The 26,919-nt window shown below is 39.8% G+C and overlaps 1 protein-coding gene across 1 annotated transcript in view; it reads right to left on the minus strand.

The window, feature by feature from the left end:
- Positions 1 to 5,250: 5,250 nt before the first annotated feature.
- Positions 5,251 to 26,919, minus strand: part of fat3a (FAT atypical cadherin 3a) — a 109,975-nt gene continuing 88,306 nt past the window's right edge. Inside the window, exons 18-30 of the mRNA XM_028419390.1 lie at positions 25,937 to 26,080; positions 24,800 to 24,997; positions 23,511 to 24,312; positions 22,753 to 22,887; positions 22,443 to 22,597; positions 21,746 to 21,985; positions 18,743 to 18,989; positions 17,799 to 17,952; positions 15,347 to 16,059; positions 14,460 to 14,573; positions 12,947 to 13,006; positions 12,355 to 12,390; positions 5,251 to 7,716 (exon numbers count right to left, since the gene is read on the minus strand). Of these exons, the coding sequence (XP_028275191.1) occupies positions 7,127 to 7,716; positions 12,355 to 12,390; positions 12,947 to 13,006; positions 14,460 to 14,573; positions 15,347 to 16,059; positions 17,799 to 17,952; positions 18,743 to 18,989; positions 21,746 to 21,985; positions 22,443 to 22,597; positions 22,753 to 22,887; positions 23,511 to 24,312; positions 24,800 to 24,997; positions 25,937 to 26,080 (3,588 nt within the window). The 3' untranslated portion in view covers positions 5,251 to 7,126. The remainder of the gene's footprint in view (positions 7,717 to 12,354; positions 12,391 to 12,946; positions 13,007 to 14,459; positions 14,574 to 15,346; positions 16,060 to 17,798; positions 17,953 to 18,742; positions 18,990 to 21,745; positions 21,986 to 22,442; positions 22,598 to 22,752; positions 22,888 to 23,510; positions 24,313 to 24,799; positions 24,998 to 25,936; positions 26,081 to 26,919) is intronic.

Genomic DNA, 26,919 nt, shown 5'->3' on the forward strand with positions numbered 1-26,919 from the left:
CCCCTTAAGATCAACAGTGGCAAGAAAAACTCCCTTTTAACAGGAAGAAACTTTGAGCAGTTGCCAGCTCATAAGGGAGAACCTTCCTTATAGCCAGCCAGATAGAGGAGAAGAGGTAACTTGTGGGGGCTGTGACGTTACCACAGCGATGCAAATGTTGCCCCGTTGCATCTTGCTTGCTGACACGCAGATGTTGGTCTTAGTTATTTAACTGAATTATGCCAGCATGGTCCATCAAGCTAGTGTGAAAGGGCATAATTACTTGAAAAATATTATTTACCCTTTTTAGGTGATATAACCTGACTAGAGTAGGGTTAGTTTCAACCAGTAAAGGTTAGAAACTTCTCTTAAAACACTAAAAAATGGATGAAAAAAGTATGTGATGCCATTTGTCATAGTTTTGTAAAAAATAAGCAAGTGTGCCTGCAACACTTTGCAAGACTATTCCACACATTGATGGTTCCCTCTTCTAGATGTGTCATGTGATGGAAGAGTTTTGTGAAGGAAGCTGTTAGATGGGCTACAGGCCCTAAAGGTCTGGCAACCAAATTTTACTGGCTTTGTTTTTTAAAGCTAATGATTATGTTTATTTTTTTATTTTTACTTTTAATTTTTACTTATGAGGCAACCTTGAAAAAGAAATAGTTTTCTTTGTGTTCATGTAAATGTATTCATGACATGTGACCATGATTTGCCTCTGACTTAATGTGAAAAACACCTCAGTGATGATTTGAAAGAGTTATCATTTTTACTTTTTGTGACCTTGGTATGATAGATTTGGCAGATGTGAAGGCAAATGAATGTATATCTTTGTACAAACCATTTAGTTCAGGACATGTTAGCAATTAAAGACACATGCGAGAAGAATAATCTCTTTTGTATTAGAATATTAACAATGGTAATTTTTGTATATACAAATGTTAGGCTTTCTGACAAACAGAAAGGTAAAACATTCCTACATTTTTTGAATGTATGTCCATTGAAAATACTTATGTATTACTTTATATGCCTTTTATTTGGATTTGTCTAAATAAAAGAAAATAACACCTGGGCTGTCTGTGCCAGATGCCGTGGAGAAAAATCTGTAATCTCCATTTCAGCTGAAACTCTATCTCCCTGCATGGGAAACACTTCCATAGGTCTGGAGAAATGTATTCCTTTCTGATTTTAGTTTCTGGAAAGCTGAGAGTTACTGAAGCCCCTGATCTGTGCGGATATGTCCTTGGTGTCCTTTACTGGCTTTCTGGCAGTCAGTGTAAGTGCCTCAATGTCTTTGCTTATAAAGGTAGACTGTGGGGGATGTTTGTGCCAAATCATAGTCTGCATGTGACAACAAAACATTTTATTGTTTTGTTTTGTTTTGTTTTTTCATATTTTGAACATTAAACTTGAAAACTGTGACAGGCTGCATGACAGTGTGTTTGTTAAAATTCTGTATCAAAAGCACATTGTTTCACAGGTCCAAAGTCAAGGCAAGGTCTAGTAGTGTCAGGATTACTTAAGGTTTGAACTCAAAATGCAGATCAGATTTGTGGTGCAAAAACGAAGATTTAATGTACAGGTTATCAGTCCAGAAGGGCAAAGGTGCAAAGGAGTGTTGTGTTGGGTTCAGTCCAAAAGCAAGATCAATTAAAGCTGCAAGCAGTAATGAATAGGCTCTTGCACTCTGCGCAACCCACGGAAGTCGCAGCTGGCCCAAGCTGTGATGATGCAGCCAAGGAAGGGAAAAAGCGTCAAAAACATAAGCAGAGCGATGTCTGTATATAACATCTGTGAATATATGAACAAAATGTGAGAAAGCAGTAACTTCCTGTTTCCAGTAGGTTGTGCTGTCCAGAGAACTGTAAGGATGCACACATGTTCAGGGTTGGGTCTGTATAACGTGGAAAGAAAATGACAATTTTTGGAGCATTCATGATGGAGTTATCTGTGCGTCCACTAGGTGGAGTCAGTTAAAACACGGTGAAAACAGGGATTGTTATTTTTTAATAGCCTTTTATTATCATCCATTTAGCAGTGTCTTCACTTAATGCCCATAGCCTGCCCCATGATACACAGACTTGACTGGGTACGTTTATAATTTGTTTGTACATATTGTTATTTTTTTTTTAAGATGTGTAATTTTAAGATTTCTTCCTTGATTATTTTAACTTGTTTAATATCCTGTTCATATATCCTAAAATGGAAATCAATTATACACATTTTTTTGGATTAGAGTAGGTAGATCATTTTGACTTGGTCATTGTAAAAAGTACCCTCCGAGCAAAAAAAGTGTGGGCCCCGCTGGTGTAGAATTTCTTTTCTTTCAACTTTTTTTTGCCATTCAGGGAACTTCAGGGAAGAATTGATAAGGAATTGGATTGCTAAGAAGAATTGACAATGCCATTGATATTGATAAAAACGTATCAATTCCCACCCCTAGTCAGGGTGTCCACATTACTCCATCAACAGTCAGCTGATCCAGAACGCAGCAGCTAAAGTTCTGACAGGAATCAGCCAAAGGGATCACATCTCTCCTGTTCTAGCGTCTCTTCACTGGCTCCCAGTGAGCTCAAAAATACACTTCAAGATCCTTCTTCTAACCTACAAGGCTCTACGTGGACTAGCTCCATTGTATCTGCAGGACCTGATACCATATGTTCTAATAGGACACTCAGATCTCTGAGTGCAGGTTTACTTGTAGTCCCTAGGATTCATAAAAGTAGAATGGGAGGACGAGCTTTCAGCTATCAGGCATCGCTACTATGGAACCAGTTACCAATCTGGGTCAGAGAGGCAGACACCGCCTCCACCTTTAAGACTAGACTTAAAACTTTTCTGTTTAGTAAAGCATATAGTTTAAACATAGTGTGTAGGGCTGATAGGTACAGTTACAGTACAGTCACTTGTTGACATAGACTCAGCCACAGGTAGAACAGGTATCATAGGGCAGATAAAACTTAACTTTTAGCACAGCTATGCTGCTATAGCCTACGGTGTCAGGGGACACAAACATATTCCACTGAGCAGTTTCCCTCAAACCCTCTGACCTCTCCCTTCTCATTAGTCTGGTTCATACTAGTGATTTATGTCATAACCTGTGTTTGCTGTCTTCCTCGTAGTTTTGGGCCTCTCTCTCTCTCTCTCTCTCTCTCTTTGCAGGTCTCCAGACCTATATTGCTGACCTGCAGTCCGGCCCCTGAATATTCCAGTGCTCATTGACTACACCAGTTCTGTTCAAGGTTTCTTCCTGTTAAAAGGGAGTTTTTCTTGCCACTGTTGCTCTAAAGGGGGTTCAGGCTCTGGGTCTATGTGAAGCACTTTGAGACAATTTCTGATTGTAAAATAATATATAAATAAAAATATAAATATATATAAATAAAACTGAATTGAATTGAATTAAATAAGCAACTGTGGACAAAACAAGGTCAAAAATAGACACACAAGCACACTGGGCACCAAAAAATGTTTAAAGTTACAACAAAATGCCAGGAGTTGTCATAGCTGCCATCTGAGACAGCATCATCTGGGATGAAATACCGTTGCTCCACTCAAAACCAGATCATCTAATTCACTCATACTCCACCCAGGTTCACTACCACACTTTGACAATTAAAAGATTTTAGAGGAACACTGACCTCACTGTGCACAAAGACGTGTATTCAAACCACATTCTCTATTACAAAGACTATATTTAAAAAAACAAATCCACATATTAATCTGATATAATTAGTTTACATGGACGTAACCCCTAAGGCCTTCTCCCTGCTTTCAAACATCACCAAATCCTTAGATTCACTTCCTCCTCCCCTGTACTCCTCTGACTTCTGTAACACTATGGTATTTTTCACATCAAAAATCAAACCTATCTAGCAGCAACGTTTTTTTGCTTTATTCCCACCCAAGATGGCACCGAGTTCGGATGCCCTGGTAAACACCAGGTGTGCTCTGTTTTGTTTGTTTTTGTGCGTGAACTGTGCATCTGCATTACACAAGGAAAGAGCTTCTAAACATCAGATATACCACACCTTGTGGACTTATGTCCAGTTTTTTTAGCATCTGCTGCCGATATACTGCAAGTTTTAGTTAAAAACCTGGGATTTTTCTCTCTAATGTACGCTCACTTAGCAACAAAATGGATGAGCTGACACTGTTGATGAGAAGGAACAGGGACTTCTCTTCATCTTGTGTTTTGTGCTTCACGGAGACCTGGCTTTGTGGACAGATACCGGTGCACTGCAGCTGGAGGGATTCCAACTCCTCCAAGCGGACTGTCACAAGGTTGTAGTCACAGTACAGTTGTAGTGCTCTAGTTTACATGCCTTCTATTAGTTTAATTTAAAAAAATATATAGAAAATGGGGAATTTATTTTTCTACCATTTATCATATTATCCATTTTGCAACCTGTCATGTTTGTTTTCTCTCTCTCCTTCATCCTCTCTGTCCTGTCTCCCTCTTCTTCTCCTCCTCTACCCGGCCGACTGGCAGCAGGAAGGTTCTCCTTATGAGTCATTTACCTTGTTTACTTGACCTTATTTCATCTTATTTATCTTATTGTTATCTTAGTTTTAGCTTATTTTACGTTAATTATTATACGAGCAGCTCCACCCCACTCCCCCTGCTCAGTATTTCTGACAAAGGTTTTTTTCTTGCCACTGTTTATATTTACAAGGGCTTGATTTGGGGTCAGGCCCTGTGTTTTTGTATCATGAAAAATTAAATTAAATTATATCAGCCTGTTGGTGTCTGCGATGGTCACAGTGAGGAGTGATTGTGGTGGGGCACTGATGTCCTCAAGTAGGCTTTTAGGCACTTCAAGGACTTCAGGCAATGAGTTGGAACTATGGGAAGTTCTCTGTGTTTTAGAAACTGTTTTCAAACATGAGTCTCAGACCAGAATTTGTTGTTTGTTAGTATTATGTTGCCTACTAGTGAGTGATGAATTATTGTTGAATGAATACTTTTTTTTCTGTCACAGCTTTACAATTTGAGTGTTGTTATTCTTCTGCACAGCTAGAGGCTAAGAATGGACACAAGAATATGTGTATGTCTGAATGATAGTAATGGGTTAGAGCATCACATGGGACTGTGCAAATATATATATATATATATATAAAATATTACTAACAACCCATTAATATCAGACTTGCTGAAAAATGTTGAGCAACAACTGTTTTATTTGGAGAACTGAAGAAAAAACAAACAAAAAGTTTAAAAAAAAACACTTACTTTATACACTAAGCAGATTGGGACAGAGTTATAAACATTAGAAAGTCAAAACATTCCGGATGAAGGACACAGTTGAAGTTAGACGTAGTAGACGTAGTAGAAGACATAGAAGTCTCCATTATCATAAAAAACATTTTAACAAATCCAAAAAAAACATCTCCTTTTCCATTTAATACTGTGCGAACTGTATCTAGAATATTGAAATGGGATTTGTGTGGAATTAAAAAGCATTGCTCAAAACAGTCAATGGTATGGAAATTGCAATATATTCACATTCATGAAGGCCAAAACAAAATAAACGAAAAATTGGTCAGTTCAGGTTTGCAATTCCATACATTACACTGCAATTCCAATATGATACAAAATCTGCATTTTAACAACCTGGCTATATACACTGTACAAAGATATAAACACAAAAGTCATTTACAGAAGAAAAAGAACTTGCTAGGGTATCAGGCAGAGTATTATAATATCATTAAGCTATTATGAATCTGATTGTGGTTTAAACTTTGTCTGCAGATGTTGTGAAGATACTACAAAGTAACAGGAAACACTGCAATGTGATGTCTGTAAAATGAGTCTGCTCCACATGGCTTTTGGAAATTATGAGACAATATTGGATCAATAATTGGCATCGGGCCTACAATACAATGTAGCTGGGATTACCAAAAGTTGTGTATGCAGTGACACTTATTAACAGAATAAAACTAAATAACTAACTAACATAACCTTGTAGAGATTTAAAATATATAGGACAATTTCATCAATGGCAAGTGAAAGATAAGCTCACTAGTGCAATAAAAATCATTAAAAAACTTTACAAGATAAATGCTGAACAGATGGCAAAAGGCTACACTGTAGGATTTTTGTCTTATTTCATTTTGTAGCTTACGTCACATTGAGTTTTTATATTGTTATTTATTATGATACAATCTGATGCTGATAACTATTTCCTTGTATGGCTTCATTCAGACAAAGCAGTGATGTCACAGTAGCAATAATTGGTGGGAATAAGCTACTTTATTCATGCTTCATTACTCTTGTCTATCAGCTTGCTTGACTTACATGGTTGACCTAATTTGACCTTGACCAAAGTCTGGACCTAAACAGGTCAGATGTATAGCTGTGGCTGTATCATACCTGACACAGTCAGCTATTTAGGTCATGCATATCTGTGTGATATGCATGACCTTCATGTGACTTTCATTTCAATAAATACCTTTAGTATCACAGAAAAAATTCTGCTTGCCATTTTCATGCAAAATGTACTTTTACAAATAATAAACTTTAGTATGACACTTAGTATGAGATTTGCAAAAATCACAGATGCAGGACAGTGTTGTACTCACTGAAACGAAAAAAAACAAACACCTCAAAACAGAACCCTGGTGTTAGTGTCAAAAATGTCTAGATAAAATATATTTATAATTAAATATTTAATTTTCAATATGTTCCTTTAATAGGTGAACATAAATCATAAATAATTTGAGACATTGCATTTTCGGGAATGAAATTCATGGTCAATACTTATTTTCTTGTGTGTGGGCCTGTGTGTGTGTGATTTAAACAAAGTTTAAAAGTCTTAATATTGTTTATAGCTCATAGTCTGTTTTGCATTTAATTCAACAACATCTGAAGTATCAGTCACTTCTACATTAATCCTTAATTTTCACATTCTCCCCCCTATTCTTTTCACATTGTGTATATTCATCCTTTATTAGTCCCCCACAGGAGAAATTCAGAGTGTTACAGCAGGTAACACTGAATTTCTCCTCTTCTCATCTTATATTATCTAAGTACTTCCCTTGTAGAAGAACTCTTCTGTTTGTGCATCTTCAATCTTCACCTATGCTTACTCTGTACTATGCTTCATCGGGCCCTTATACAACTCCACAGCATTCATACATTTGTAAATAATCACACCTCAGTCTGTTGTTGTGAATCAGTGATGATGGTCACCCCTCGGCGAAGCTCATCCATACTATTAAAGTCAATGCTGTGTTCAGAATCATCCAGCCCACATTGGCCTGACATGTCCAAGGGGGATGATGCAACAGACAATCGCATATTTAATGACACAGAGTCAGTGGTGCCCTGGGATGCCTCTCCGACAGGTGGCTGGTGGGGAGGCAAATACTGGCTGGGGTGAAAGTGTGGCCTGTGTGACCCATGTTGATGACTGTTGTTGCCATAGTTTGGCGTGCTCTCCTTGCAGACACGCAGATTAATAGGCATTGGTGTGTAGGGTTCAGGATAGTCTTCACCTGTTGGCAATGGTGGTGGGAGCTGGCCTTGGCTCAAGAACTCTTCCTTGTGAGAGGTGGGATAGTCGCTGTCTATGTCATATCCCCCTAAGAAGTAGTCTGACTCCAATTCAGTGCTGCTTCCTCCAAGACCATGGGCTACACTTGTTACATCACTGCCAGGGCCTGGCACATAGTCTGACACTTCTTCAGTGTTTGACAGCCTAGTGTTTGGCATCCAATCTGATGTGTCCCAGTGATATGCTGGAGAGTAGAATGGAAAGTTGTTTAATAAAAACAGGTATTCACAATGTGGATTTGTGCAGTAGACATTTAGTTAGCACAAGGGACAAAGGGAATTAGCAGCAGCATAAATTCACAAAAATGATAAACTTCAAATACATGACAAGGCACAACCTGTACAGAAAACAGTCTTTGGGAGTGACATGCACAATAGGAATCTTCAGAGGCAGGTGTCACAACTGCAACAGCATGCAGAGTTTAATTAGCAACACTCAAGCAAATTTGAAGGGCTCATAAACACAGCAACAATGAATTCAGTTTACTTTGTGGGACATATAAATCTTTCTATTTTATGTATCAGCATTGAAGAGTGATAAAACCCTCTATTCTAGTTATCAGGAAAAGTAAGTACACACATTTAACTGGACATTTCAGTGCCCATATCACAAATGACATACTTTATTCATAAAAAATATATTTAAATTAATGAGTCATATGCAAATGTAGGTACACATTTACCACTCTTTCAGTCAAAAAATCTCCCCAAATAATTTGTGAGCAGAGCATTCCTAGAAACTGTAGTTTATGTTGAAACAGTGAAATAGCGCACCAATGTTCTCATGTCAAAAAGTTACAGCCATCTTCACGGCTACTGTATAGATAGATAGATAGATAGATAGATAGATAGATAGATAGATAGATAGATAGATAGATAGATAGATAGATAGATAGATAGATAGGCTGTAGTTAGTGTTTATGGAAACTTAGCTTAATGTGCAAGAGTTCAGAGAGGTATGGAGGCGTGAGATTATGGATGGCCTTAAAAGGGAGAATTTTGAAATCTATATGATATTTGACCAGTAACCAATAAAGGTGCTCAAGAACAGGTGTGTTGTGATAAAAGGAAGGGCATGATGCAGTTTATGCAGGAAAGAGAAGTGAAATTACAATAGTCTATACAGGATGTGGATGTGGTGCTGTTGGGTGGGCAGTGGCAATTAGTATTGCATAAGTGGAGATATGCAGACCAAGTGACATTATTGATGTGAGGTTGGAGTAATCAATATCAACTGAAAAGCTGTTAACCTTTGTTAATGTAGATTTGGTGCCAATCTGTGTGCCTGAGAAGCAAGAGATTTTTTAAGAATCTTATATAGAAAGGTAAGGTTAGAAATGGACTGAAGGTTATTGAAGTTACTCAGGTCACTAGGTCTTGTTGGTGTGGGGGTTATTATGGCTGGTTTGAATGGTGAGGGAACAACACCAGAGGTGAAAGAAAAATGTGTTTCAGTATTTATGGAGGACAGAAGGTAGGCATGCTTTAACTAGGACAGTAGCTAGTGGTTCCAGCTGACAGGTAGATGTCTTGGATTTCTGAATAATGTTTGTTTTTTCAGCTACAGAAGGAAGATTAAAGCTTGGGAAAGAACAGGTAATGGGGCAGACAGAACTAGAAAAGTCAGACATTGAAAATTGCTTTACATACAGTCAGTGATTTGATCAATACAGTAACACAGAGAGTCAACAGCTCCATATTCACTTGCTGTAAGTGATATGTATATTTGTGTGTGATCTGGACAACTATGGTAGGATACTTTCAGTTTTGGAATATTTGGCCTATAGAAACAACTGAGCTAATCATGCCGTTTCTTACTATGTTTCACCTCCCATAACATTTTATGCTCTTTCTAGGGTGCCACTGTACAACAGGCCTACAGGACAACAGATGAAAACTAGCCTTTGGCTAATTCTGGCATGTTACAGATGTTCTGTTTTTAATATGCACTGTCCTGCTAAATAAATAAATCAAATAAATCAAAAATCAAATCAAGATAGGACCTGAACCACTTAAGGGTTATTCCAGAGATTCCAACCCCAATTCTTTAGTCTTTGTAAGAGGATTGTGTAGTGCACTGTTAAGAGCAGCACTGAGCTGCTTTCCTGAAACAAAGACTTTGCCTGAGTTGTTCACTAAAATGTCATTGGTCACCTTGATGACTGCTGTCTCAGTGTTGTGTTGTGAAAAGAGGGTCGAAATCATGACTGAAAATTGTCAAAGCAGTTGTTCAGTGTTTAAAAGTTGCTTGGCTGTTGGTGAACAACTTTTTAAATGACTCTACCTAAGAATGGCAGATTTGATATTGGCCGATGGTTGTTCAGGACTGTAGCATTAAGACTGCTCATCTTTAGGAGAGTCTTGATGAGAGCAGTTTTCAAGGCCTTTGGAAACATTTTATATTGTAGGGAGCAGTGGTGGAATGTAACTAAGTATTACTACTACTACTATAGAACTTCGTTACTGTACTTAAGTAAATTTTTATGTATTTATACTTTAAAGTAAAAAGTAATTTTTTTTTTTTAAGTAAAAATAATAGTACATACTTTATACTTTCACTCCATTACATTATTATATTATATTATCTGTACATTCTACTCCACTACAAATTTTAAATACATTTATGAATAAGGACCGTACTGCTGGACTGATGTGAGGTTAGACATGAAGATCGTGTCATGCTGCAAGCCTCAATCGTGATGCTGGTGCACTGGCTTGATTATAACTAGTTAGCTACTGTCTGCTAACACAAATCCATCCATTAATGTCTGATTAACATGAATCATAACATTAATCTAAAGCAGGAATACTTACACAGTAAAAATAAGAATGCTTATTTTTTTATAACCAGCCTCTCTTTTCACTTGATGCCCACAGCCTGCCTCATGACACACAGACCTGTCCATAGCTACATTTCAAAGATTTCTGTACTGAAAATGTAAATTAACTACACATTGTCAATTTTAATTTTAAAGGTAGTGTAGGAGATTTCAATCTGATGCACATTTTGTTAAATTAGTGTAACTTCGCTTTACAATCCAATAGCAACCCATTACTTCGGCAGTTAAAACATTAAAACGAAGAATATGAATCATCTGTGGAAGCTATAAAATGCTAAAAACATCAGCCAATCCTCCGGGTGGACCCTGCATGGTTGTCACTCTGTTCCTGCTCTGGGCTCACCAGAGAGGTACGTGCATGATGGCAAAAGTCAAAGACCGCAGCTCGTCTTCAGGTAATGCGCATCCATGTGATTGGGAGGCGTGGCTTCGGGGTGAGCTCCAAGAGAACTTACTTTCGAAATCTGGCTGACCCTCACTCAGTTTTCAAACCCTCAAAGTTTCCTACCCTACCTTTAAAATTATTTCTTTGATTATTAAACCTGTTCAGAGCCTTTGCAATGGAAATCAATAATATATATTCGATGCGTGAGTACTTTTACTTTTAATACTTTAAGTACATTTAAAAGTAAGTACTTAAGACTTTTACTTAAGTAGGATTGTTGATTTAGCACTTCTACTTTTACTTAAGTATATTTTTTGCTGGGTATTTGTACTTTTACCTAAGTGCCAAGCCTCAGTATTTACTCCACCGCTGGTAGGGAGTTATGGACTATTTGAGTGAGTTGTGTTGTGACAGGCTGCTCAGGAATTATTTTAAAATTGAACTTAATAAAACATAAAAATAACAAGTGGATAAATTCAAACTGGAAACAATCTCTTCTAGTGATTTGTCATGTGTCATAACTAAGAAGTGCAGAGGTTACTGTCCTAATGTAGAAGAAATACCAACTGCTGTACAAGGGTGTGATAAATATGTATCTAGCTTTTTTTTCCACATCTAATGGGTGTAGTCTATTTTCAGATGACCATACAGTTTTAGTAACTGTACTAACAAATTAATTAATCCAAGCAAATCAGCATTAGATTTCTTGGGTTCTTAACCCACTGAAACACATACTGCCTTTATTGCAGTGGGAATCTAAAATCCGATCTGCTAAAGTGTTAACCATTTAGTGGTCAGCATGAAGGCTAATGATCATTTTCAAAGATTATGGGAACAAACACACTAAGATTTCTTTGACTAAAGCTAGATTTCATTCTAGACAGTAGGTTACATGAAAACAAAAGGAATGGCACAACAAAAATATTTCCATGCAGTAAAGCAGAAAACAAGTCAGGAAAAACTGAGGCTACAAATATTTTGTCACGCAAAAACTGGCAGCGTATGTGGTGGTAGATGCCCTGGACTGCTAAATCAGCACAGCACAAAACAAGTTGTGGAATAACAGAGAATAATAATGAGGAAAGTAATTAAGCAGTGACACAGTATGGGGTATTACAGTACATGAAATCACACAAGGGTAGCGAGTTACAGCGGGTAGACAAAATAACTTCAGTCAAAACAGACTATCTTGGGGATAATGTGCCAACTATAGGCCTCTCAGTTGGTAAAATCCTTATGGCCATTTTATAAAATAAAAATAATTTCTTTCGTGCAGAAAGATGTTAAAGTAGGTGCTTGTTTCCACCAACAGACCAATGGATCATCTGCATATACATACATTTTTATTTATACATGCAGAATAACAGCAGAATACTGGGGCCACAACTCGAAATTTTCTTGTAAATAAGATAATTCAGGTTTTAAATTCGTAATTAATTTCTAAAAAAAATGCAATAAAAAAGTTTTCTTTCTTTTTTTTAAATCACATACATATATTTGGAAGGGGACAAAGATTTTTTTTTCTTGATGACTGTTATTCGGCCTACTCGCTGCGTACAGATTCATAAAAGATGAGTGGGGTGGGGGCTGGTAGTCACCTCTGTTGTAGCTTTGACCTTGGTCCATAACTGACACTGTCAGATGGAAGAACAACAAAACACAGAAGTCTTATTGGACTATTCATGAGCCTACCCTTTTGAATTTTTAATCGATTTATCTTTTTTTAAGCAATATGATTTCAAGTTCTTGATGTCTTTGTTTGGTGTCCTAAAAAAGACCAAACTTCAAACAGACACATTTTTTCACCCAAGTTAAATCTATTACTGGCCTGTACTCATGTACATGTACACGTACTCATCTGTCCAACCCTATTCCTGGTTCGGTCTGCTCCATTAGCAAATCTCAGCATACAGCTGGATATAAAATTATCAGGCCGCAGATTTTCCTCTACCCTGGAAGCTAACAGAAAAAGCCTAACCTGGAATTGGGTTAGACTTAGAATGTGTAAGGTAACTGAACTGCGAACTGTGTGAGAGCTGACTTACTAAGAGATGGTATTTAACACACATATTCAGCTCCCAGACACAGCAGATAACTTTGCTTTTAGTAAAGATACTGCAAAGACAAGGCTGAGGTGAGGAAGGAATGAAAAAGTGAGAGTACAGACACATAGGGGAGGAGACATGGTACCTTCATTTTCGATTGTGTCGACTGCATCATTGACCAGTCGTATGACAGTCACTATGGAGGCTTGGAGGGGGAAAAAGGAGCAGATAAGTTTTGAAATACAGGCATAAATATGAAAAATGTTCATCGTGGTGATGGGCAGGGGTGTACGTTGACACCCATGGCATTGCTATTGGATGCCCGCTACTGCCAGTGCTGCCTGCAAACTGGGTACTACAATAAAAGGAGCAAAAAAAAAAACAAACAAAAAACAAACACTGCTGGACAATGAAAACTGAATATTACAAATGCCTAAAAGCATGCGGAAACAAAGCACTGTAAAGCAAAAACAGCAAAAACTATTACATTTCGACAGATGAATGACATTTTAATGTCATGTGGTCAGCTTCAACAAGGGCAACAGAAGTAATAGACTGAAATAAAATGAATTAAAATTCACAGAAACATTTGTGACTAATCTGTAAAGTAAAACAAATAATTTGCAATTTCATTGCAATGAAAATAAGACACCAAACCAAATATAAAACACCTGCTTAAGAACCATAACCACCAAAACACTGGGAAATCTGCAAATTGTTTTATGAGTCTGTGGTTGCCAGTGCCATTTTGTTTGCTGTTGTGTGCTGGGGCAGCAGACAGAAAGCAGCGGACACAAACAGACTCAATAAACTCATCAGAAGGGCCAGTGATGTTGTGGGGGTGCAGCTGGACTCCTTGACAGAAGTGTCAGACAGAAAGAAGCTGTCCAAGCTGCGGGGGATCCTGGAGAACAGCTTCCATCCTCTCCACAACATGCTGCTGAGGTGCAGGAGTACTTTCAGTGCTAGTGATCCCTCCTAAATGCACCACTGAGCACCACAGGAGGTCATTCCTTCCTGTGGCCATCAAACTGTACAACTCCTCCCTCTGAGATCACACAAGTCTGATCTACTGTTCACAGTATTCCAGTTGTATTATATATGACTACCAATTGTGACTTGGATTTCTGAGTTAATTTTTATTATTGTTTAGAATTTTATTTTATTGTATTTACTTGTTATAGGTTTTTTAAACTACAATTCTACAGTTGTAAATTTATTACACGTATGATAGACTTAGAACTCGACAATCACAGAAGAACCATTTAAAAAAAAATCACAGCTATGGACATTTGCCGTACATTGGTGCTTGTCTTCTAGGAACAATGAATATCTGCACTAAGGTTTATAAGGATTATTGACGTTTAAATCAGCTTTCATGTTTTACATTAAAAAATGGTGGAGAGTGGGGAAAAGTTGTAGGTAGCTGACCTGAACTTATCCTGTGTACATTTGTCATAAAGAGGAAATTTAGCAATTTACAGCTACATGGGCTGGAGGTCCATGAGGACTCAGCACAATGTAATTAATTCACATTGTAAATAATGGACACAAGGTAAACCAGTTTTGGCAGGTCCAAACTCCACATTCCTTGAACGACAAATGCCTGATGAAATTATTTTCAGCTAATCATAAAGCTGTGATGGATGTTTTCTTACCATTGTCATCACAGGAGCCAGACTGGAAGGAGCTAAGGGACTGGACCTCTGAGTTACTGCTTTTGTTGCTCCCCGAGAAACATGTCACTTCTTCTGCCGTGTCAATCATCTTACCTGTGAGTAAGATGATTGATGTACAGGTCAGTGGGTCAAACATAAAAAAATAAAATGTATTTACAGAATAACCACATAGACCGCATGACTACTTTTTTCTTTTACAGCAATTTTTTTCAGATTCTTACTTCACAATACTCGAACTATAGAGGTCACCCTAGGCTCAAATCATCCTAATCATGAAGCCAGGAAAATCCTTTGCCATCCTTGTGTGTGTGTGTTATTCTAGCTGGCACTGCAAGCAATCTTTTGCCATGCGTTTGTGGAGTAGTGTACATTACTGAGTGTGTTGTCCTTGGGGTGGAGGAGTTTCTTAATTTTGTAATACAGTCATATCATTGTGATACTGGGCTTCATTTTTGGAAATTACAAACCTCGTGTCTGAGTCTGTTGTCTTCTACCAAGCTTGAGAACCTGACAGGGAACTCACACAACTGATTGGGGAGTTTGTGATCTCCGCAATCCAGGTGGTGTGCAAGAAATGTAAATGTTTTAGGTGCATGCAAATCTAGTGGTAGCCTGACCAGTTTATCAATAGAGGTATGAACAATGTTCTCTCCTTCCATGCAGTCTGATTTCAGAGCTTTCTGTTCATTATATTACAAGTTCATTACAGTAAAGATGTGGTGGTGTTAAGGACTGCTGTGGTACAATGGACTGCTATGGTACAATGCAGTCCTTGTTGCACTTTTTTGCCATGGATGTTTTAATTTCATAGGTTAATACCAAAATCAGACTCTTATATTCAATGCTTAACTTTAGAATACACTCACCCTCATCATTGTGCCCTGGGCTTTTGTGTATGGAGTCACAGTCTGAACGACAGGGAGACACTGATGGCAGATTGGGTGCTACGCTGCACACCACTACCCCCCTCCTGGTGGTCCCTGATAGAATCCTGGGAGACTCTGGATGAAAGGTGCTCATCTCGGTATGTTCTACACCATGTCCATCCGCCATCTTTTCCAGTGTGGACCGAGGGTCTCCCTGGAAACAGGGCGTATATGCCATCGGCCTCACAGGGACCTGAGGAGGTCCCATCATCTCTCCCCCTCCCATTATGGCACGCCCCATTCCTGGCTCAGAATAAAGGTTAAGAGGATCACCTGGTGTGCAATGTAAAGTCTTAAACTGAACACCATTGGCCTTGTTAAGGAGGGCAGCAGTGGCTGGATCCTGGACCAGAGACAAGTTGTTCCGTGAGTAGTTCTTCTGGAAAACTTTCTTGCGGAAGGCGATGAACAGGATAATGAGGGTGATAATGACAAAAAGCACTACAGCAATGCCAATTAGCTCCTCCTTTCCGACCACTGCATGGCCGGCTTGCATGTCAGGGACAACAACAGGCCGCTGGCTGCAGCGCTGGCCAACAAATCCTGCGGTGCAGTTACAGTAGAAGGAGCCATGCGTGTTGACACAGGTACCACCATTCTCACACTCACCCTCTGGATTGCTGTGGTCACATTCATTCACATCTTCTTCACAACTACAAGATGGTGGGAAGAGGAGAGGAAACTGCTGTGAGATTTTCCAGTGTTCTCAAAGACCTTATTCTGGTAAATGCTGTTAGTTGTTATTATGACTCAGTCTGTTTCCAAGCATTACGTTGAAAACAAATACTGCTATTACTACAGTGGTGTGAAAAAGCGTTTGCTCTCTTCATGATTTCTTATTAAAGAAAAATGTTTCAGATCATCAAATAATTTTGAATTTTAGACAAAAATAACACAGGTAAACACAAAATGATGGTGTTTATTATTAAGGGGAAAAATCCAAACCTGTATGGCCCTGTGTAAAAAGTGATTGTTCCCCTGTTAAACGTAAAGGTGTATCACATCTTTGGAAAGCTGAGCTTAATTTCTCAATCAAGTGTTCTAAATCAAGAGATCACTTAAACAGCACCTGCCTGACAAAGCAGAGCAGACCAAAAGATCCTCAAAACCAGACATCATGCTGCAAAAATATGGCGGTGGTAGTAGGAAGACTTGCTGTGGTAAATGGAAGCATATATTCTGCTGTCTACCAAAACATCCTGAAGGAGAACACCCATGATCTCAAGCTGAAGCACACTTGGATTCTGCAGCAGGACAATGATCCGAAACACACTAACAAGTCCACCTCTTGGCTTAAGAATGGCTTAAGAAAAACAAAATGAAGACTTTTAACTTCCCAACCTGAATCTGATTAAGCTGCTGTGGCATGACCTTAAAAAGGCGACTCATGCTTGTAAAGCCTCCAATGTGGCTGAATTACAACAATTCTGCAAAGATGAGTGGGCCACAGTTCTTCCACAGTGCTGTAAGACTGTTATCACAAATGCTTGATTGCAGTTGTCGCTGCTAGAGTGGTCCAACCAGTTATTAGGTTTAGGGGGCAATCACCTTTTCACACAGGGCCATGTTTGGAGTTTTTTACTTTGACAAAGTTAAAAGTCTTCATTTAAAACTGCATTTTGTGTTTACCTGTGTTATTTTTGTCTAATAAGCTGGGATAGGCTCCAGCCCCCCGTGACTCTGCACTGAAGGACAAAGCGGGTTCAGTAATGGATGGATTTTTGTCTAATATTTAACTTTGTTTGATCTGAAACATTTAAGTGTGACAAACACACACAAAAAATAAACTGTAGAGGCTTTTTCACACCACTAATACACTGATATTAAGTCCCTTAAAAGGGGTTTGGCTGAAGTAAACAAAATAAATAGCAGCATTGAAGTAAATAAATAACTGAACTGCATGAGTAATCCATGCACATAAAAAGCTTTACAATTTTCCTTCTTTCAAATTTTCTCTAATATTTTCTCTAATATGAAATCGTTTTCATTGTGGTATTACAAGTATTTTAACTTGGCTTGCACAGTACTTTATGGAAATATGCTGCTAAAGGTAGACCAGATGGTATTTTCAGAGGGACCAGTACACAATATTATCAGCAAGACAGTGGTGATAAGCCTTAAAATAAAATAACAATATTGGCTTGACATTGTAAGTGGCGTCAAGAACCGATAGCAAAGTCAATGTTTGGTCTTTATAGGTCAGAATTGGTTCTGTGAGGCCAAGACCACATTTGGACAGAGCAAATACTTAACAACTTCAATATGTTAGTATGATCAATTGATGGTATCAGCATCAAAAATCAGCCAAAGGAGATTGAACGTGAATGTCACTGAAACAAACTGAAAAATTAGGTATCATGCATCTATGCATGCAACTTGGACTGGAACTTACATCAAGCCCCTGAAGCCTCTCCTGCAGCTGCATAGGAATGCGTTGCCAATTGGCTTACACACTCCACCGTTTTGACAAGGGTTTGGAACACATGCTGTTTTTTCCATCTCACAGCGGCCTCCAGTGTACTGAGGGTTACAACTGCATAAGAATCCTGGCAAACAAAAGAAAAGTAGCATGAGTAGAACTCTCTCAACCCCTAATCCAAAGTCTTAGCAATGACTGCCTAGCATCAGGTTGATCAGTCACACCTGCAACTCAAAGTCTTCTCTTCATTTGAAACTGAGACTTGCTTACTATTACCATTAAGCCGTTGACTGTCAGAAACTTGTCTCCTGATTCTGTTGTGGCTTTGTGTCTGCCAGACCTGTTCCTGTCAGAGTTTGCCCCAGTTTCTGAGTGTCTTTTAATGGTGACTACCAAGACTACTGTAATGCAGACACAGAAGTTTGTAAGTAACGGAGAAAAGTTTAAACACCTGTAGCACAAACTTTCAAGGCTTGATCAACCTCTATTTCTACAGAACAGCTTTAAGTTGCTGACCAATTTCCTGTTCCCTGAAAAAGGCCTTCTGCAATGTACATCACCTTTTCTCAAGCATTCCACCACTGTGTACCATTTCACGCTATATATTGGACTTGACCTGCTTGAATTTTAATAAAAAGCTGGAATCACTGTTGTAAAATTTTTGACCTGTAGTCTATATCATGCAACTGTGGCTCATTACAATCAGTGCACTGTGAGCCTGTAACAAGCCATGACTTGCTTTGTGTAAATAATTGGGTGAATTAACCACCTGTCATGTCTAGATGAAAGTCTGGATTTTATATAGTATGGTATTGGATTTACCTCATATGACATTTTTGAACTCATATACCATGTGGTAACATGAGGAAGACATCTTTGTGCAATGGCTGTGCCATTTGTTTTTTGGTTTTTCTTACCACCAGAGGGCAGACTGGTGCAGGTGGCTCCATTGAGGCATGGCTGATGAAGGCAAGCATTGGGGTAGAGGAAGCAGCCTAGCTTCAGCTCTGTTAGTCCCACCACCTCTGCATAGTGCGAGCGCTTGTTCTGCAGCGGCAGCTCATTGTTGTTTAGCATGACAGAATCCAGGCACCCTTGGAAACCGTCCTGCACTTGCAGGTCCTTCTGGGAGTCCATGAGACTGCGAGAGTTAGGGGGCTGCACCTGACAAAAAAGGGTGAGGGTGAGTTGATGCATGATGTGAATACAAGATATGAAACATGATTTCAATCTGTTGGTTATATGCAGCAAAACTTAGTATCATTATAAATTATTATTAAATATATGGAAAATTGAATATTTTTAGCCAACTAATATACACTGCTCAAAAAATAAAGGGAACACATAAACAGCACATCCTAGATCTCAATGAATGGAATATTCCAGGAAAATATTCATTCATTACATAGTTGAGAACAAAACAATATAAAATGATTAATGTTAATCAAAATTATTAACACATTGAGGTCTGGATTTGGAACATACTTAAAATAAAAGTGGAAAATCACATTACAGGCTGATCCAACTTGATTGGAAATGCCTCAAGACAAGTCCAAATGAGGCTCAGTAGTGCGTGTGGCCTCCACGTGCCTGTATGACCTCCCTACAACACCTGGGCATGCTCCTGATGAGGCGGTGAATGTTGTCCTGAGGGATCTCCTACCGGACCTGGATTAAAGCATTAGTCAACTCCTGTACAGTTTGTGGTGCAACGTTGGTGGGTGGAATGAGACATGAATCTGCCAATCTTGGTGTTTTCTGGCAAATGCCAATCACCCTGCATGGTGTTGGGCTAAGCACAAGCCCCAATTGTGGACGTCAGGCCCTCATACCACCCTCATGAAGTCTATTTCTGATACTTTGAACAGAAACGTGCATATTAGTGGCCTGCTGGAGGTCATTTTGCAGGGCTCTGGCAGTGCTCCTCTTTCTGTTTTTTTTCACTATGTTTACTTTCTTTCTCCAAATTTCTCTTGTATATACTTTTTTAAGGGTAAATCACTGTACCTCTGTAGGTTTATTTTATCAGGACAACATTCAAACTATCTAGCACAAAGCAGCCCGCATGTGCTTTGTCTACAGTAGGGAACAGCTGGTTGCGCAGCGCTTTAGTGTTCACCAAGGACAGGCACTAAGTCCCGGTTCACACTGGGGAAATCAATCCAGCTAGAGCGGGATTTGGGCCGTATCTGGATATATCCTGATAGTTTTCCTATCTATCCTGATAGATAGAGTGTGAACACTGTGAATCCGGCTATATCCAGCTTGATTTCAATACACCTCATGGAGGTGGATCTAGCCGGATTGGCTCAAATGTGGCTCAGGTCTGAACGCAAATGCAGATAGCAAATCCGGCTAGCGACATGATACTTCCGCAAACAAGCTGGATTGAGTGTGTGAATTGAAAATAGGTCTGAACGTATCCAGCTTAAAGACTATCCAGATACAATCCTACTCTAGCTGGAATTACTTTCTCCAGTGTGAACGGGGCCTAAATCACCCTGGAGCTGCTTTGGAAGACCTGTGGTGTGTTACAGGGTTCCCCCCCTTCAGCGTTACACTAATGGTACAATCCAGAGATACCGGATATACACTGTATTGCTGCTACAAGGCATGTCTTTAATACATTAATGCATTAGTTTGACAAGGGTCTGCTGTGTCTTCATTTACTATAACTGTTGCACCACAAGACTGCACAGACATTTCTTCCTTTCTTTTCTTCTTTTAGGTCAAGTGCATTTTTCAATACAATTGGTCTGCCCCTTAGTGGTGAAACTGAACCCCGAAACGACAGAGTACCAACCCAAGAGAACAAACCATTCACACAGATGTCGCTGTAGGCTCTGCAACACATATTTTTCATATATATATAGTTGTAGGATTACGCCCATGCGATACAAAACTTTTGCAGTTACACCCATTTTCGTCTTTATGTGGACAGGGCCTAAATCTACACTTCAATAGGTTTGATGAAGCACCCACTCCTCCCCCATGCAGCCACACCTCCACTCCACTCTGACAGTTGGCTTTTGTCCCACTCCCACAGCCCCTCACAACTTTGACTCACCAAACCATACAATCTCTTCACACCTACACATATACACTCGTCCTCCACAACCACCACTGTCCCTTACAGCAGCCCAGGTGAGAACAGAACTCAGGAGGACAAAGACAAGGGAAGCAGCTGGACATGACAGTATTAGCTCCAGGCTTCTTAAGTCCTGTGCAGACAAACTGTGTGGAGTTATGGAGCATGTCTTCAGTCTGAGCCTCAAGCTGGGGGTGGTACTGCAGCTCTGAAAGACCTCCTGTGTGGGACCAGTGCCTAAAATACCGCACCATAAAGACCTCAGCAGCTACAGACTGGTGGCATTGACATCCCACCTGATGAAGACTCTGGAGAGACTGGTTCTGAGACCTCCCCTCCACAGTGGGCTCCATGGACCCGCTACACTTTGACTACAGGCTTAATGTTGGAGTAGAGGATGCTGTCATCTTCCTGCTCTTTCTCACCTGGAGAGGCCAATACTGTGAGAATCATGTTCTATGATTTTTCAACGCTTTCAACACCATCCAGCCGGCGATCCTGAAGAACAAACTGGAGAACACATGGGTGGACAACCAGCTGTCAGAGTGGATCCGGGACTACCTTGCAAATCGACCCCAGGTTGACAGCCTGAAACTGTGTGTCTGACCTGCTCACCAGCAGTATGGGTGCCCCTCAAAAGACTGTCCTGGCCCCTGAGCATCACTAAAGCATCTAGTCTGATGAACAAAAAGCTTGTTTTGGTCTCCCTTCTTCTAGCTAACAATAGATCAGGAAAACATCCAAGGTGGTGAATGCTTGAAGTAGAAGTATAGCTTGAATTTGGGTTAGATGTGTTAATGTGTGTAAGTGAAATGGCTGCTCATGGACTAACCAGTGCTCCAAAATAAATATCTCTGTCCAGACCCAGTGGTTGGATATATAATGGTCCTCTGCGGCGTTCCACATAGCTGTCATCTACTGCCAGGCTGCTGAAGTTGCGATTGAGCTCCAGTACCACAGTGTGCCAGCTGCCATCATCGATACGGCGTCCAGAGATGCCCAACATGTCAGTACTTTTACCACCTCCATTGAGGCCACAGGCCAGCAGAAACCACAGCTTCCCTTCTTCCATCTGCTCAAACAAACACACACTTGAATGTTTCATCAAATTAGGAAAGATGTTTATTGCATTGCTGCTATCAAACACACTGAAACTGTTGGTTGCCTGCTGATTACTTTATCCAAGATGCTAATGTTTCAAAACAATATTCTATAAAAACAACAATCAAATCAATATGTTTTAATAGTTTTTCTGGTTTAGAACTCGTTGTGTGACTTATCATGACAACTTAAACATAAACATGACACATTGTTTTAGTGTTCCACTATCTAGGAACATCCACTAGTGATTTTGTATGGACTCAGTACACACCCCCTACATTTATTTAACCATATAATCATGGACAACTGACCCATTGTTGTTTTATGTTTATGTGTACACATATATTTATGCACACATGCACACACAGTAGGGGCATGCACCTGTATATGTTTGTGTTCATGCATGCATGTGCAAGTGTATATGTTACCTTTAGCATTATGCAGGGCTCAGTGTGTGTGTACATGATGATTCCTCGGCTCTGGAGTGTTCTAATTCTTAAGCTGAGTTTTAGCTCCATCTGCAGCCAGTCAGACACTCTGTACTTGATGTAGCTGTTACCTGAGAAACTCAGAGACGAATGGCCTGTACCCACAACATTGCACAGTGTTATACATTACAGTATGTAATCAGCTGTTATTAAATATGCTGATACAGTTCAGTTCAGCTGTGATGGAATCAAAGTTTTAAGAAGCAATGTTCCCAAAGCAGTCTTGCTTGATTTTTTTAAATAAACATACCTGCACACACTCCTAGTTTGCCTGGTGGACACTGGCATGCATATCGCCCTCTAGTGGTCTCCACTGTAACACACTGCATGTCTGCTGGACATGGGTGGTCTTCACACTGTTCTGTCAGTACAGCACAGCTTGCATCTGTACACACACACACACACACACACACACATTTCATGTTTGCTGGGCATGAATATTTGTTTCAGTTTTTCCACTGATTTGTCCTGAGTAAAGTGGATGCCTTGTAAATTATAACATTATTTAAAAGAAGTAAAATAATATTTGAAAAACACTTTGTGTTCAAATTTTATAATAGTCGAACATTACTACATTATATTTTAATAGACTTAGTCTGTTTAATTATATTAAGACGTACAAATTTCACCTAAATATGCACATTACACATCGCTGTGACTCTCTGTCCCTCAGCTTCACCTGCACCCCACCCCTTTGCTTGCATTTGGATTAACTTGAAGTTTAGTTGGACTATGATGCTGCCACCATGGTATCAGGTGGCTCTTTTGAAATCTAGGTAGTGATAAAGATGGTTCGTCACAGACGGTTTCATCATATCTCATCATATGATACTTTATGTGTTAGTTTTGCACTCCACGGTTGTATCATTTCCCCTATTTGGAAGAAAACGCCATTGACCAAAGAGCCATTCTGTGGGCTTCAATCTGGCAAATCAAGTGTCATCAATCCATTAATAATGTACAGTCTAATAGAAAGAGTAGGAACATTCACCAGATTCTCTCACTTACCATTACATGTACAGCGTGAGGTCCGGTGGAAGCGGGGTGATACAAAGCTCACCCGTGGAGTGCTGTATGTAGCCAAATTGTGTGAATCCAGAGTAATGCTCTGTTCACACTGCACTCCACGACACTCCAGCCCAGAGCAGTTCTTATCCAAGATAGCAGACACTTTAAGGACCTCCTCCAGCTGCCGCCGTGATGCACTGAGTTTCTGGGTGAGATAAGCTGCCTTGTAGTACCCACCATCTGAAGTTTCCATGGTGATAAGCATGTCCAATTGTTGCGTCCCCCCAACTGGCTGTAGACTGAGCATGTGCAGCATGTCCTGCTGTTGTGATGCAGCGGCCTGCTGCAGCAACTGCAGCATGCTCTTCAGGTGCAATGCCACAAAGTCTTGTGGTGCCACACTCTCAAAGCGTACCGTCACAACCTCACGCAACATCTCCGGTGTTGCTTGCTTTACATGCACGCTTACAGGCAATGGCACACTGAAGCGGCCATCACTAACGCTGGCATTGAGAGAGTACCTGCCTGCATCCAGCCCACCTAGGGCGATGATCTTACCATCATGCGGACTGATTTTAAATAGACTGCGCTGGGCTGGGGGGGAATGGCCAAAGGTAAGCACATCATAAGGGTCAGCATCTGTGGCATGCAACTGACCAATCACACCACCAGGAAACTCGTCCTCCATAGTAACAATATGAATTTCTAATGGCAGAGCCACTGGGCGATGGAGGCTCTCCTCAATCACCCTGATGGTGAGCATAGAGGAGGAAGACAGACGAGGTTTGCCTGAGTCTGTCACCTGGGGAGAGAAGAAGATTGACAAAAAGACAAATGAGGAAAATTAAAAAAAAAACAGTTCACAGCAGATTCAGCACTCACTGATATGGGTAATTATAGGTTAAATGTACTGTTTAAAAAAATACTTTTTAGCTTTCTGTGGTGCTTCAATGGCATTTGAAATGTCATTTTTATTTCAAAATATGTATTCAATTTGACTCTTGACTCTTTTTTTTAAAGACTGAGGAGCATACTGTAATTATTAACAGCAGCCGTAAAGGTTTCTAGTTGTCAGGAGCAACATGTGGGAGCCTGTGATACAAACAGGAAGTCCTCCATAAACCATAATATTTCATTCTCATGCTCTACAAAGGACTGCTTTCATAGGCTTCTCTAAAGGACAAACCTCCTGGAAGTGACACTGTTAATTAGAGTGACTGACAGTACTGTTTTGAAGTTCTGCAGGTGTGAACAAACATTTGCAGGTGTGAACAAACGTTTGATTTTACCTGTATCTGAATATTATATTCCGTGGTCAGGTCTCGTCTAAACACTTGATTGGCTACCAGTGTTCCATCTTTTTCAAGCACAAACTCCCCACCTTCATTTCCTGAGAGGACACGGAATTCAAAGGGTGGGCCATTGTGGGAGGAGTCCTGATCATGGACTGACAGTTGCAGGATGCGGGTGCCAATTGGCTTGTTTTCCTGTAGAAAGGAGATGATTCAGAATTTTGAACCTGGCAATAAACTGGTCAAAATAATCCTAGTCAATTAAGACTTAGAGATTGCAATAGTTTGGCATTAGCAGCGCTCTCCTGCTCACAGCCATGTGACTTATCTGAAAAGGACCTCATCAGCTGAACAAATTCAGATGCAGATATGGCTTCCGGTCTAGAATATTCACTGGCACAACACAGTCAATAGTAGATTGGAGTAACAGGAGAAACTCACTGAAAGTAATAGTGGGAAAGGGCTTTGAAATGGTATGTTGTAGTCTGTGTAGTTTTGCAATTATTAGGGCCTGAGAACCGAATGGTGCGAGGTGGATGTCACCTGCTGGTCAAAAGTTGTCAAAGCATTTTCTCTGAGCCTCTGTGGCTCGCCAAAGTCTGTCGATGAGTTGTGATTTCACCATGAAATTTCAAACGGCTCTCACGCCTGCATACTTTATCCAAATGTTTCAAACTTATGAGGATGATGGGGGCTCTGCCCTGAACGCCTCCATATGTCGAAATTATGTTTTGGGTTTGTTTTGGGACCACACAGGAACTCGGCCATTTTTATTTTGGCAGTCAAATTTTGGCGATTTCCACCTTTGGTATGCGGACGCACTCCTCCTAGGGATTTCGCCCGATTGGCTTCATATCTGGTGGATGTCACCAGACGTGCTGAGGACCACAAGGAGTGGGAGTGCCTGCCATCGCTGCATGCAGGTTTAATTGTTATTATTATTATTATTATTTGGCAGCCTGTTTCAAAGTCAGAGAAACATTGTTTCTGCCACAATGCTTCCTGTTTTCCCCAAGGGCCATCATTACAGAATGTGCTTGCACTCATCGAAATTAGAAAGAAACAACAAGAAACAAAAATGTCACCGTTAAGTTAGTTATTTCTATAGATCTGACCTGCTATTAAAAAGCTTACCTGTATGACACTAGTGAGGTTGGCAGGGGAGAAGGTAGGGGGATTATCATTGATATCGGCGATGTCTATGTTCACCATCACAGTTGAGGACATGGGTGGGGAACCACCATCCAGGGCTCTGATGGCCAGTGAATACGTGGAAACCTGAAAGGACAGACACAAAAGAACTCAAAACCATGAGCAAAAACACCAAATGATATATATACTCTTTTTTGTTAGAAAGCAGCAACACTGAATGACAACATCAATGCAATACTCTAAAGGGTATTATGTATAACAATTTTAATTGATGTTTAATTGGTTTTTTTAAGCATTTTATTTTTTAACGTTTTCTGATAACATAAGGCACAAAACAAACCACACACAACACTTGATTTGCACTTGTCACAGGTACTTGAGAAAGAGGGGAAGATCTTATTAAGTTTAGTTTTAGAATAACATAAGCAATGGATTATTTTATAATGGATAAGCTGAAGTCTAGCATTGATAGAACATGTTTTAACTCTTTTTAGCCCCATTGTCCACAGCTCTTCTGAAATCTCCTCAAAATGATTGTTTATATAGAGATCAAAGTCAAGTTTAAGCTTTTTAAGTTGGTTTGAAGACAGGTTCGATTCAGAGAACAGGACAGCAGGTAAGGATTCCTCAGTTAGTGATGTTGCCTTATAAGATTCTATCACAGGCCAGCTGGGGTGGAGATTACACTCTTGTGTCATCAGTTGCAGCATGCCAGAAAACCCATGCTCTGGCATTACAAGCCCAGTAATAATGGCGCAGAATGGAGAGTCCAAGGCCACCGTCAGTTCTGGGTTTCTGTAGATGTACCTTATTTATGCGGGGGGGCTTATTGGCCCAAATAAAGAGCATGATGATAGAGTTTACTGTCTTAGAAAAAGAGGACGTAAGAAAGATAGGTACATTGTGAAACAGGTATATAAATTTGGGCAGCACAATCATTTTTAATGATATTAACGTGCCCTATT

Source organism: Parambassis ranga, chromosome 13 (assembly GCF_900634625.1).
Source record: "Parambassis ranga chromosome 13, fParRan2.1, whole genome shotgun sequence".
Lineage (NCBI taxonomy): Eukaryota > Metazoa > Chordata > Actinopteri > Ambassidae > Parambassis > Parambassis ranga.